Source organism: Ciconia boyciana, chromosome 1, assembly GCF_034638445.1.
Source record: "Ciconia boyciana chromosome 1, ASM3463844v1, whole genome shotgun sequence".
Taxonomy (NCBI): domain Eukaryota; kingdom Metazoa; phylum Chordata; class Aves; order Ciconiiformes; family Ciconiidae; genus Ciconia; species Ciconia boyciana.
In genome coordinates, this window is record NC_132934.1 from 194,930,115 (window position 1) to 194,943,424 (window position 13,310).

General features: G+C 40.7%; 1 protein-coding gene across 1 annotated transcript in view; it reads right to left on the minus strand.

The window, feature by feature from the left end:
* Positions 1-856: 856 nt before the first annotated feature.
* Positions 857-13,310, minus strand: part of KL (klotho) — a 50,025-nt gene continuing 37,571 nt past the window's right edge. The window contains exons 3-5 of the mRNA XM_072854795.1: positions 9,682-9,950; positions 5,959-7,075; positions 857-2,126 (exon numbers count right to left, since the gene is read on the minus strand). Of these exons, the coding sequence (XP_072710896.1) occupies positions 1,789-2,126; positions 5,959-7,075; positions 9,682-9,950 (1,724 nt within the window). The 3' untranslated portion in view covers positions 857-1,788. The remainder of the gene's footprint in view (positions 2,127-5,958; positions 7,076-9,681; positions 9,951-13,310) is intronic.

Below are 13,310 nucleotides of genomic sequence, written 5' to 3' on the forward strand. Positions count from 1 at the left end.
GCAAAGAGAGACCATTTTAAGACTGGAACTAGAGGACAAATATATTAATCATTATGATAAGATACTAATTCTTTTCTATTCCTATAGATTATTTAATAAAAAATATAATCTTAAATTACAAATGAAAATCATATTTCATATGTAAGTTTTAATTTACAGTATAGAATCACAGAATCATAGAGTATTCAGGTTGAAAGGAACCCTGGGAGGTCATTTAGTCATCTACTAGGCATCTAGTAGATAAACATCACATTTAATACAGCATAATCAGCTTTAGTAGATAAATAATTCTTAATTAACACAGAGCACATTTCCTTTAAAATATTCTTTCCAGTGACTGACATTATTCACATAGCAATAAAAATACAATTACAGCTGAAGGCGATGCAGGCCTAGAGTTAGAGAGCGGAGAAAAACGACCTCACTGCTTTCTACCGAGGACACTCCTAATGTAGTGATTCACGAGGCAGGCAAAATAACATAGGAGTTTTTTCCATTCTCTCTCTATTCTTACTAATAAACAATGTTGCTAATATTTTGCTAATTTATCTTGCTGAGAGAAAAATGAGAGGCCCACAGACGTTCAGTAATACTTTGAGATGAAATGCTGCCAGGGCCAGGGCCAGTTGCGCAAAGGAAACCCTCCAGCCAACCTGGAAGAGGCTTGGACCAACAGCTCCAAGATCTCAGACCTTGGCAAAAGCAGCAATAAAGTCCTGGATTATTACACCAAAATGCTGGGATTTAAAGTCTCCACACTCAACACAAATGGCATGCAGAGTCCCTCTTACTAAATTACCCACAAGTTTCCAGCAGGTAAGTAGCTGGGCAGCAGCGGAGTGCCAGCTGTGTGCAACTTAATGAGAAAATGCAGAAGAGGGGAGCCCCAGCCCTGCCATGTCCACGGGTACAGGGCAGCAGGGCACAGGGTCAGGCACACTGCTTTCTGACAACTGAGACAGCAAGGACATCCCAGTTCCTGCTCTCTGCTTTTTTACTGAGCAAAGTTTTCAAAAAGAAGCCCTTTCACCCTTCCCATCTCTTCCCATCAGATGGCATGACCCTTGCAATCCCTGGACATACCCCTGCTGCTTTCCCACTGAAAAAGGCACAGTTCCTTTAACTGAAGTTCCCCAATCACATCCTGAAGTTGGATGCAGCCATCAGCAACCTGAGTAGTAGTTAACTAATTTACCAAGAGCTCTCAGCAGCAAAGACTCATGTCCCCCTGTCCTTCCCTCTGCATCTGCTTTAGGAAAGGGGATGTCCATTCCCCCAGCACTGCTTTGTGCAATTCTCCTCCGTCTCTGCTCAGTCACGTTCCCTGCTCCAGTCAGGTGTTGGCTCTAAGCATGCAACATCAGCATTAAACCCTAATTTGGAAAAGTAAACCATTTTGTTTCTCCCCAATCTTCTCTTGGAGAATCTGACGTTCAGGCTCTTCCATCACTCCATGTCTTCAAAACATACTTTTACCTGTCCAGCTCAGTGAGGGAAAACCAAGGAGGGGAAAGCATCTGCTTAACAAAAGGTCCCAGGGAAAGTTGTGAGATAACTCCAACCACAGGAATTAAGGACTGGTCATAAACCAAATGTACTAATCCAGAGAAGAAAATTTCTGGAAGCCACATGCTAGCCATCTCTTCTCAGTGTCAATGTCCTGCAGTATCAGGCAATGTAAATGCCTTCCTAGTGCTGAAGCAATCACGACGTTGTACACTCTTATTTCAGATTTCACAAGGGGATGCAAGGGAAAGGACAGTGAGTGATGTATTCAAAGGGGCAGCTCTATTTATACCTTCTTTCTACCCTCTTGGAGTAGTAAGTAATGAAGAATATAGTAACAATAAAAGCAACAAATATGAAAGACATAAAGGCTAATAATGATTTTCTGGTTCGGAAGAAGTGGCATTCAGGACACGAGGCAATCTCATCTGGGCACAGCAACTCAGGAGTTTCAGGACCAGGAAAACCATTACTGTCAATTATTTCTCTGTAATGTTTCATAGAAGGCTTTGGTTCGTATTGATTTGCAACGTAACTGTAGAGACCATATTTAGGAGCAGTCTTGTCATTAAAAGAATAGACAAAATATCCTTGCAGGTTAACATTGTCCAAGGTGTAAGCTGCAAAAGAAAACAATGGGTTGAAGAAATGAATAAATGTGACTTTGGCATTCAAGAGCAGTACAATATGCCAGTACATAAAGCAGGGGCAGGGGGATGTTAAACCCACATCTGCACTTCTCTTCCCAAAAATAAGGTAAGGTACATGTACATCTATGAAGTGTTGTCATAAAAAGTAAGAATTTGTCAGCCATTGCCAGACAGTGTGATCTGTGAGTATCCTGCAATTTATTTCCTTGTGCTTGGTAAACACAGCTGTGACTGCATGACTGTGTTTAATGATCAGCATGAAGCCTATCAATCATGAAAAGATGGCTCTCTTTTTTATGTATGAAAGATACATGTTTTGGTTTTCCTGCACCTGGATTCCTGCAACCTGTTTCTCTGATTGCTCTTTCTCCCTTGCAGAGCACCTCCCGATGGGGACGGCCAAGGAACAGAGGACATCAGGCTGCACTTCTCTCTAGCACAGGTACAGTGACACCAGACAAAGACGTGCCCACGCTAAGGTCACATACTGGAATATCACCAGTGCAAGTGGAAAGCTTATGCAGATCATAGTCCTCTCTTGTTATTGACCCAAGTTTCTGATCCAAGATGACCTGTATTAGTGCTTATTGAGAACACGTCCACAATCCATACTGCTAACTTGGCTACTGGAAGAGGTCCAGCAGCTGGAGCATTAACTTTCAGCCATCAGTCCCGCTTGACAAAACCAATCAATCCATAGCAGTAAACACAAACTGTAATACTCTATCTCTCAAAATCACTATTTTTAACAAATTAAAGCAACATCTTCTAGCAGATGAACACAGGACTGAAAGCTAACAATTGCTGAATTTTCATATGCCTCTGAAAATAATTCTTTCTGCAGCTACATGCAAGACATTTAGCACCTTTAACCTACTTTTCATATGTAAAATGAAATCATATTTACCTGCCCTTTTACAGAGCTGCTACCCAGGATAATTAGTTTGTGTTTGTAAAACTGCATGTGGATTTAATGGTGTTACATAAATGGTTACTGCTGTTCTGTGTTTTCAATTGGCAAAGATGTACTTAAACAGTGTGCAAAGCCTCAGTCCAAAGGGTCCCGTACTGTATTCTGGAATCATTTATCTGCACAAATCTGTTGGCTCCCCTGGAACAAGGCACGTGAGCAACATTACATGCACAAATGGTGCCACGTGCAGTCCCTCAAACCAGCTGGAGTAAGAAGGCAGAATAGGAACTTTAAGGCGAGAGCACCCATGTACCAAATCCCCTCTCATTCCTCTCCAGTGTGACACTGAGGTAAGGACACATGATCCGTAATTCATCTCAGTTACTGCACAGGGTCTTGCAGAAAAAATGCAGGTTTTGGAGAAACCTGAATCAGTCATGATGCCAAGGTTAAGAGCTTGCTCCCTGTCTAAGGACAAGATGGACAAAAGCACAATACCAGAGCAGGAGAAGAAAAGAGAATGAAAAAGCTGGTATTACTGACAGACAAAACACTGTGGAGGAGTGTATGATGTCAAAAGTGGGAGAGTGAGCTTTAGGGCAAGTATTACGGCTAGTTCGCAGGGACATGTTCATCCATGACAAAGAAGGTGGAAAGATAGGAAAATATGGCCTGCATGTGATGGTTAAGTTGAAAAACACAGGAGCTATTTCCAGGCTGGATAGAAGAGGGGAGAAGGAAGTCATTGGGGGACACCGGTAACAGATCAGTACAAATGACAAAGTTCTGTAAAAAACAGGGGGATGTGCAGGTGTTCTGGCTAACGGGAACTGGGTGAAAAGCCCATATCCATACACACTTTGAAAACAGAAGTGCTAAGAACTGGTACGGTCTAAAGTGGTAGGAAGGAAAGAAGCAATACAGAAAAAACAGATTGAAACCATAAGCCCAAATATAGCCAAGATAAGTTTTTTAAGTACAGATACAGAAAACATGCAGCCAGTGCTTCAAAATGCTGGAGAAGGAACTCTTGGGCACTTAATATTGATGTTCAGTAATTCATGAAAGAGGTGGAAATTACAGAGGAGGAAGTTAAAGCCAATACTTAACAGAGTGGACAGGATGACCTAGCAAATTATGGAACTGCGAGCCATCCTTCACTACCTAGCAAGAGTGGAATAGATTATATAAGGCTTGATAAATAAGAATTACAGGAGATATATATGATTAATGCCAATCAGCTTAGCTTTATGAAAAATAAATCTTGTCAAACTAACTTGACATCTTTTTTATGAGATCAGCAGATCAATAAAAGTAATGATATTTGATGTAATAGACTTAGAACTTCACAAGGCCACTGACTTGGTATTATATGGCATTTGGATCAAGAAAATAGAATGTTACGAGGTCAAGGGGAGCCCATAATAAATAGATTTCAACTGGTCTCAAATAGAACTAGTAAGTCTACAAATGTAATTGCAGGGAAGTGTCACAGTAGGTGTATTTCTACTGTGGTCATGGAGATTGGCTTTTAGCATTAAGATATTTAATGATCTTAAATATATCGGTGACCTCAAAGAAAAGTAAAACTATTTCTCACAAAGTTTGCAAATAACACAAAGATTAGGGACGTAATTTAGCTAGTGTAGCAAGCTTTGCACAAGCAAGCAACTGGCATTTGAACATGACCAAATGTGAGGATGTCAAAGAACAAGCAGACCATACTTTGGTAGAGGAAGTTCTGCCTGGGGGGCAGGAATCTGTAACCCAGTTTGAAATCTCAGCGGATAACCAAGAGTGTGTGTAACCAACCTGCTGCCATGGCCAAAAGGGCTAATGGGCTGCTTAGATGTACGAAAGAGGAGTAAAAGGGTAAGAGGTTACGTTATACCTGCCTGAGATATAGGTGTGGCTGTGGCAGGAGCAGTGTGTCCAGGTCTGGGTTTACCCCTCTCAAGAAGAACGCTAGCAAACGGGAAAAAGTTTAATAATTGAAAGGTTCTAAATGATGTTTTAGAGTAAGGGACACAAAGAGCTTTGTCTGTGCTTTTTATCAAAGAGATAAATGAGAGCTTGTTTTCTGTCTGTGAATACCTACACAGGTAACATACATGGAAATGCACAACAAGATGGCTTAAAGCTGAAACTAAAGAAATTAATACTAGAAGTTAAGATTTATGTATATCTATACACACACTTATATATAAAAACAGTAAATAATTAGCCACTGCAACAGCTTACAGTGAGATGTAGAAGATTCTTCATCAGTAAAAATTACCTCATTCGGGTCTTGTGCTGTTCTTAAAAAAGTGTGTGTTGTATGACAAGATGACTCAAAATGCCTCCTTTTTGCCTTATAATTTATGAATCTTTGAGACAGAGAAAAAGACCGGCTTGGGTTCTGAGTAGCAGGAAAGAGTCCAGGAAATGGCATAATGAGGTAGATAGCTGAATTATTATGAAGATCACTGTTGGATAAGATCACTGTGTTGGATTAGATACAGAGACAGCTGAGGAACAGAACTCATACCCAGCCCTGAGGCACATAAGTGGAGAGAAGCAACAAAGCAAAACAACAGTAGAAGTGCAATAAGAAGAAAATCTGACTAAATACATGTGGAGCTACTCACATAACATCTACTTAAATTTCTTGAATCCACAAAAAAGTTCTGCTGTCTTATGCAGAATATGTGCAAGGTCAGTCTTCCTGATTTTTAGTAACACCAATCAATCGTAAATCAAAGGAAAAACTATCTGTTTTGCTGTAATAACATTTAATTTATGGAGTATTCTACATAGGATTTATTTTTTTAAAGTTAAACATACTCTACCACACAGTGTATACTAATACTGGGACTTGTGACGTATAAACCATCCATGGTTCCTTACCTTTTAAAGCTTCATTGATGTAATTCTGTATGTAATAAACTCTGAGCTTATCATGCACCATATTCTGGTCATCGTCAATTCCATTAGCCATAACATAAATTGGGACATCGCCATACTTTGATTTAACCCACTTGAGCAATTTACGCAGTCCCCAGGGCACTACTGCAGCTCTGTTGGGGGAGTGCAGCCATGTGATGTCATTGATCATCTGAACTTCAAGATAGTGGTCATATTTTAGTGCATCTTCTTTCTCCCAGCCCACAAGGGTAGTGGTGTAGTGACTCAAGGCAAAAAAATCAAATGAGCCCTGGATTAACTTCTTTTCATCTTCTGAGAAATAAGGCAAGTGGAAATTATACAGGTCAACACTGTTCCTTCGGTGAAGCCATGCTCTCATCACCTGTGGGTAGTCACCATTCCCAAAGATGGGCTCTGCAAGCCAGCCAATGTCAAACTCTAAAATTCTGTCAGCAACTTCTTGGTCATTCCTGGAAAAGGGACAAGCTGGTTCTACCCAGTCAGCTTGCAGAGCTATAGATATTTTTCCCTTCTGAGATCTCCTGAATTCTTTGTCATAAAGATGCCATGCTTTCGCATGGGCTTTCAACAGGTTGTGCCCTGCGGTGTACGTCAGGTTTTTCACAGACGGTTCATTCATTGTGATCCAAAATTTGACATGGTCCCCAAAACTTGTAAAGCAGAATCTGGCATACTCAACAAAAGCCTGAACGGTTTCTGGGTTTTCCCAAGCTCCGTATTTGGCAAGGGAAACTGGAAGCTCTTGGTTCTCAGCCATAGGTTGCCATAAAGCAACAACAGGAGTTATGTTAACTCTGAGAAGTTCACTAGCAAAACACTGATAATAATGTACAAGTGTGTGGTTGATTAGAGAAAGGTTACCTAAAGGAAAGATTAAAGACCATTTCAGTGAAAAATGGAAGTGTGTGACACGCATTTCTTGCAGAAGAGAGATCTGGAGCCTGATAGCAGCAAAGTCAACACAGTGATGCTTGCGTTTCGAGGTGAAAACTCCATCCACTTTAATAAGCTTCTTCGTCTGGTGAACATCCCACACATAAACATTAGAGTCAAGAAACTGGGCGGGTGTCGTGTCTACCTAGGTAGAACAAGAAACATACCAGATTCAAGCTGTTTGTTCTAGGTAGGTGGGAACAACATAACCATCAGGCACAACGTAGTGAAAGAGTATTGTAAGTCAAAACATTGCATTTAGCACCTCTCTCGCATCTCTGATACGATAACGTCTCTGGCTCATATAAGTGAATTAATCTTCTGTTAACATGTGACATCAGAAATGTACCAAATATATATATCATTTTCATCCTTCTTTCCAAACAAGCTTACGCGAATGGTCACCATGTTTCTGTCTTCTCCAGATTGCACCAGACTGTATGGAAAACAAGGGATTGCTCAGGGATAAGGCACTAAACCTGCAACAGGTCTCCAGAGAAGCACATCTTCAGCAAAGACTACAGGAATTTTTAAAATGTTTTTCTTTCAAGATGAAGAAGCTATACCGAAGGGCCTACAGAGAGACTGTCTGTTGTAAATTACCCAGTAGCTTCAGTTTCAAGACCACTCCCTGAACACAGCAAAAGAAATAATAAATGAAACATCATTTCTGTGTTCCGTTCTTTTCCTGACTATGATGAAAGATGAGTAATTCTCTGCACTTGATTTTTAGCATGAATTTAGCTGACAAGCAAAATTTTTCCTTCTTGCTAAAGACATCCTTTTTTATTTAACTCATACTGAACTCACTTCCAAGTTATTTCAGCAGGTTCTTGATGTCTGAATCAATTTTTTTTCGGGTCTCCAAGTAAACCCACTATATGTCACTCCAACAATAAATGCATTTCCCCTAAGTCTTTAGGGCTTCAGATGTCAGAATTGCCTGTAGGACATACAGGACACAGTAGAAGATGAGCTTCTCAGGGTCCCACAGAATTATACTTCCACTTTTTAATGAATATCACAAACACAATAAGGACTAGAAAATGGAAAAGTGAATTACCTAAAATAATCCACAGTGTAAAAATCTCCTCGTTCATACTCTAGCATAACTCTTACAAGAAAGAGCCCAACTACAAGATACTGGTACCACATGTGTTTATTTGTCCTTTTTTCCTTTTTTTTTGTGAAAGGTTCCCCCTGAGTTCAGATTTCCTTGTCCTGCCCCCTGTTTGAAAAGCAGGTGTCAGCCTACAACCATTGTTCAACTTGTAGCTGAGGCTCTGCAGACTGTATAAAGAAGCTGCTGAAAATCAGTTGCTATTTTCTCCGGAGAGGTCAGTACTGTGCTTATAGAAGAAAGTAATAAAAACCAGCATGTCTGAGGGAAAATTGCTTTTCTGGAGAATTGTCCCTTGTAGATTACTAAAGCATGCATTGCCACTAATACTGTGGGAATGCTGTCAAAAGAGTTTTTCCACTGTGATGCATCTACAAATCACACTACCTAAGCCTTACAGCACAAAATGTTTGAATGGCCTTTTGAAATGAAAATATTCAGCTCTGAAGGTTTTGGGGATGGGAGGGATTTTTTAACTGTCTTAGGCCGACTGACTCTGCAACTTTATATCTGTTATTGATCCCAAAGGCAGCAATTCCATTTCCAATCCCGAATCTATCTGGGAGCTAGGAGGATAATGACTGTTGAATCTTCTTGGAAATCGGTGTAGCAGGTAAGGAGGCTGCAGTATTTTTCAAGAGAACAAAGTCAGATCTTACTTTTGGAGTGAGAAAAAACAAACAAGCCCCCTATACTCTAGCCTTAAGAGAGATTCAGTCTTTGTGGAAAATCTAAATTAAAAATTCTGTTCTTGGATCAAGCCTCAGCATTGAATTTAGCTACACCTCTTTACTGTGGTTAGAGAAGCCCTGCAAGCCAAAACAGCATCAGAGAATTACAGAGCCAAACTGTTACAGAGACCATAACTAAGCTACAATTTTTACACATGCTATGAAGTCTTAAAATTTGAAAGGTTCTCCCAAAGTATCAGATTTAGTTGAAATAAAGAGTGAGAGCTATGAACTGGATCCATGATCTAGCTAGGCGCTATCCAGGGGTACTGAAGGCCTCCGTCAGACACAGTACTATGCAAACATGACAAAGAAGGAATATAGAAATTTCATCCAAATCTAATATTGTTTACTTTTTTTATATACAAAAGCCCTCTAACAATGGTATCGGGATATATACGCATAAGATGTAGAAACATGCCACTGGAGTTTTAAGAGCTTTCAGGAAGTTTTCTAAAACATGGATTATCACAGCAGACAAATATATTACCATTAAAATTATGGACACGAAAAAGCAGTAATATTTCCCATTTCATAGACTAGGACATTTCGAACTACACTTCAGCAGATCTAATCAACTTCCACTCGAAAGGGACTGACTTCCAGTAACAGATCATGTAACCTGTCCAGGGAAGATGAGAATCAGACCCCTTTCAATTTCTGTATGTTTTTCTAAAATGTTATTTATCGTATCTCAATCTGACTGGATCTCCTTGGTCACACGCAGAAAGTCTAGTGAAGACTGAAAGACACAGTGTTTGGTACAAAAGCCTTGTACCCATCTCCTTGCAGCACTGCGGTAATATGTATTGGGAAAGACACTCTATCCAGCAAATTTATCAATATGAACTTGTGCACTGATCTGGCTGGACAGCCTGTCGGCTTTATCATCAGACTCACCTGAATGTAGTTGTCAACAATTCCCCAAGCAAAGCCACAGGGAAAAATCCCTTCTATGGGCTGGTTTTCAGGCAAAGGTGGGAAGCCATTTTTTTCTATCAGCTTTTGATAGAACAAGACAGAAGATTTGGGCATCAACTTCTTGTCGTGGCTTTGAAAATCAACATAAAACAATCCACGCCGAATGCTGTATCCCCTGTGCCATTCAAAGCCATCCAGGAGGGACCAGACTGTGTAGCCAAACACATTAACTCCGTCGTACCGGATGGCTGAGGAAAGAACAAAACCAAACTTATCGCAGTGCTCCTTTTTCCTCTGTAGATTACACTGTATCAGCAATGTTTGCAGTATTCATGTGTAAGAACAATGCAATAGGTCAGATAAGTATCTCGGGGCCTGCCTCAAAGCCCGTTCAGGGAAGGTATTTCAACTGCACCCAGGCAGCTGCCAGGGCATGGGTGCACTGAGCAAGGCAGTAGAGGTACATGGCTTGGCTTTAAACAAGCCCGATTTAGAAAGAGAAGCAGTGCAGCAGTGTTTTGAACGTTGCTGCTAATTAGATGTGCCAAACCTCAGCCTCGGAGCAGAGCACGCTGCACTTGAACTGTCTGCAGCAACTGAGCTAGTAATGCACTGCACTGCACTCTGCTAAGCACGCACTGCAGCTCACTCCGGGGTAGCTTAAGTGCCATTAATGCAGCACTACCCTGTATGCAAACAAAAGTTCTACTCTTTTTGATCCTTCCCCTCCACTACAAATACATATTGAGAAAACCCTGACAATGCTTTTGGTGTGCTGATGAATTTTTATCACCAAGGATTTTAAGCAGAAGTGATAATGCAGGAAGACCCTATTTATGTGATAATTCTGTCGCTTTACATCTTTTATGGCATAGCGTTTTCCAGCTTAAATATTTAAGGGTTTCTAAAAAGATGTATACATTCTAGGTCAACTGTGTGACTTTTAAGAATCACCACACACACTTCGTAGGTTAGAATCAGGGTCTACTGGCATCTGTTAGTTTTGCCAGCTTTACAGTTTTATTTTGAGATTCCAAGTGATACTCACTTTCAGTGGTATTAAACACTGAGATTCAGCAAAATGTTCCTGGGCAAGGCTCAGCTTCAGGAAAGCACAAAGGAGTGTGCTTATTTGAATTACATAATTAGACCCACCCTAATTCAGCAATGCATTTAAGCACATTCTTAAATGTTCTTTTGAACTTGAGTTTGGCTCCGTAGCCAGCAGAGTTTATCTTTATTACTCACCATCTTCTGTCAACCCAAACTGGGTACTGACTGAACATAGTATTTTTCAGCCTAGTTACACTGAAAGTGTTATTTCAGGGAACCAAAATATCAAGATCCTAATTTCCTGGTTTTATTAATGTACCTTATTACAATCATTTATGAAGGACCACATGGATTCTTGATTGTAACCCTGTTTGAATCAATTAAATGAACTGTGGTTAAATAAGCAATGGATTTGGCCCAGTCTCTATCAGAGGTCATGAGAAAATGTCTACGGAAATGGAATATTTCTCCTCCTAAAGGCATCATTCTTTTGTGTTCGGCAAACGCCAGTATTTTTCTAACCTCTGCATGCATCCATGATGACATCTGCTGTACCAGCAGAGTAAAAGCCAATACAGGTCCACTTTGCGAACTGGTCTCAGTGAGAATTTCTCTTTGAACAGCATCTCATCCCTTCTGTAAGTCATCACACAGCACTCCCACACTTCCTGAGCACCTCATAAAAATTCTCCTCAAATCCTTCTTTAAAAATGCATTCACTTTTAAGTGTCACCTATGAAAGAAGCAACTTGAAAAATTTTTGGAAGTTCCAAAAAGTCTGGAAGTCTCAAACATAGTATCCCACATGAATTGCATGTTACTGAAAAAACACAATGAAAATTATTGTCTTTTTTTTTCTTTTTCTTTTTCCTTTGTCTATCTCCCCTCTTTTTTTACATCTGTTGGTGTGCAAGCCAGGCTGACTGAAACCTAAACTGTCCTTGCTTCTGAAACTGAGTGGCTTTCTCCATACCACCTACTGGAAATAACTCCTGACCTGAGCAATCCCCCACAGCATGCCTAGAAGTGTGCTACTGTGCAGGCCAGAACTCTGCCAGAACTGGGTTAAAAATTAAACAGCACTTCAGCTCACGCTCTGTTTAGCTCACTAGAGAAATAGTCCAAGGAAAATTGGCAGACCCATAAGCATCAAATACAGATCCTTAAAATCCTCTGCTCAGCTGCTGTCCAACCCCAGGGTGTGAAGGTGAGGTGTGTGAAGCCCGCAGCCCCTGCTTCCACATGGAAGATGCCCAAGGATCTATGTTTTGCCTCTGGACACACCTGAGAATAGCTCGGTCCTGACCTGTCAGGGGCCTGGCTGATCCCATTCTCCTTAAGACTTTTTGAATTCAGACCTGCTAACTCCCCAGGTAATGACCTAACCCCTCGGCTAGTCAACATGGCACAGAGGAGTTTGCCCTCCTAGTCAACATGCTCCACTTTACAAGGAACAATCAATTTATTTGTTGCACCAGAGACAGAGCAAGGAAGTGAATATGACACTAGAGTAAATGGTTAGATACCCACCCATGTGAGAAGACATCTCCAACCAATTAGCAGCTCTAATTAATATTTAACTACTTTATATTACAGCTCTATTTACTCTATTCAACCCTAAATGGTATTTGGGAAAAAAAAAGAAAGATCAATAATAGTAAACAGTAAAAGGATTTAGGGCTGTGAATCCCAAATAAAGAGACCCTTTCCCGGGCCGGGGGGGGCGGGGAGGGGATGTATGGAGCTTGTCTACAGCATGCAGTGTCAGCATGGGCATCTACATCAGCACTTCCAAATGAAATCAGGAGCATACTTTTGAGCAAATCTCCCTCCTTATCACACTTCGGTTCACATCACAGAGTGGTCTCAGGATGGGTTCCTTTGGGGTGAAATTAATCCAGAAATGGGCTTCAGGAATGCACATGGCGGGGACACTAGGCTCTCAGCACCAGCTCTTTTTACTCCACAGGCTTGCTCCAACAGGGCTGCACTTACTTGTAAACGTAGATACAGAAATAAACAGTTTTGTTTGAACCAGTGCATATACACAATCAGGCAAAGATACTGTCCAGATCTAGGAAGCAGCAAAACCACATTTATGTGGCCCTGGGTCTAAATTAATTATCCTTGCTTCTCAGTGCTATAGCTCCTTTAGTGGCTCCTAAAACGGCTAAAGCCACTTTACTGCCCCATGACTGCTGCAGTGAATCTGGTGGTAACTAGTTCATGAATCTCTACATTAGAGTGCTTTACTGCACTGGATAGACATGTCCTACATCTCTGAGAAAGACATGTGCCTTTGCCTTAAGTTTTTAAAGTTGTCCAACAAGAGTGCTTACAGGCAACATGATGCCTTTTGTGGATCTTCCTCAACTAAATTACCCTAGGTATTGCATAGAGAACTTTGGTATTTACACTGGATTTTGCAGATTCTAATGGGCAGAAGAGTCGGGTGCAATAATTTTCATCATATTGATGCTGAAGTCCCTTCTGCAGATCCAGTCTGTCTCTGCTTTTTTTTTTTCTGTAAAAAGTTTAGCCAAGTGTTCATATTC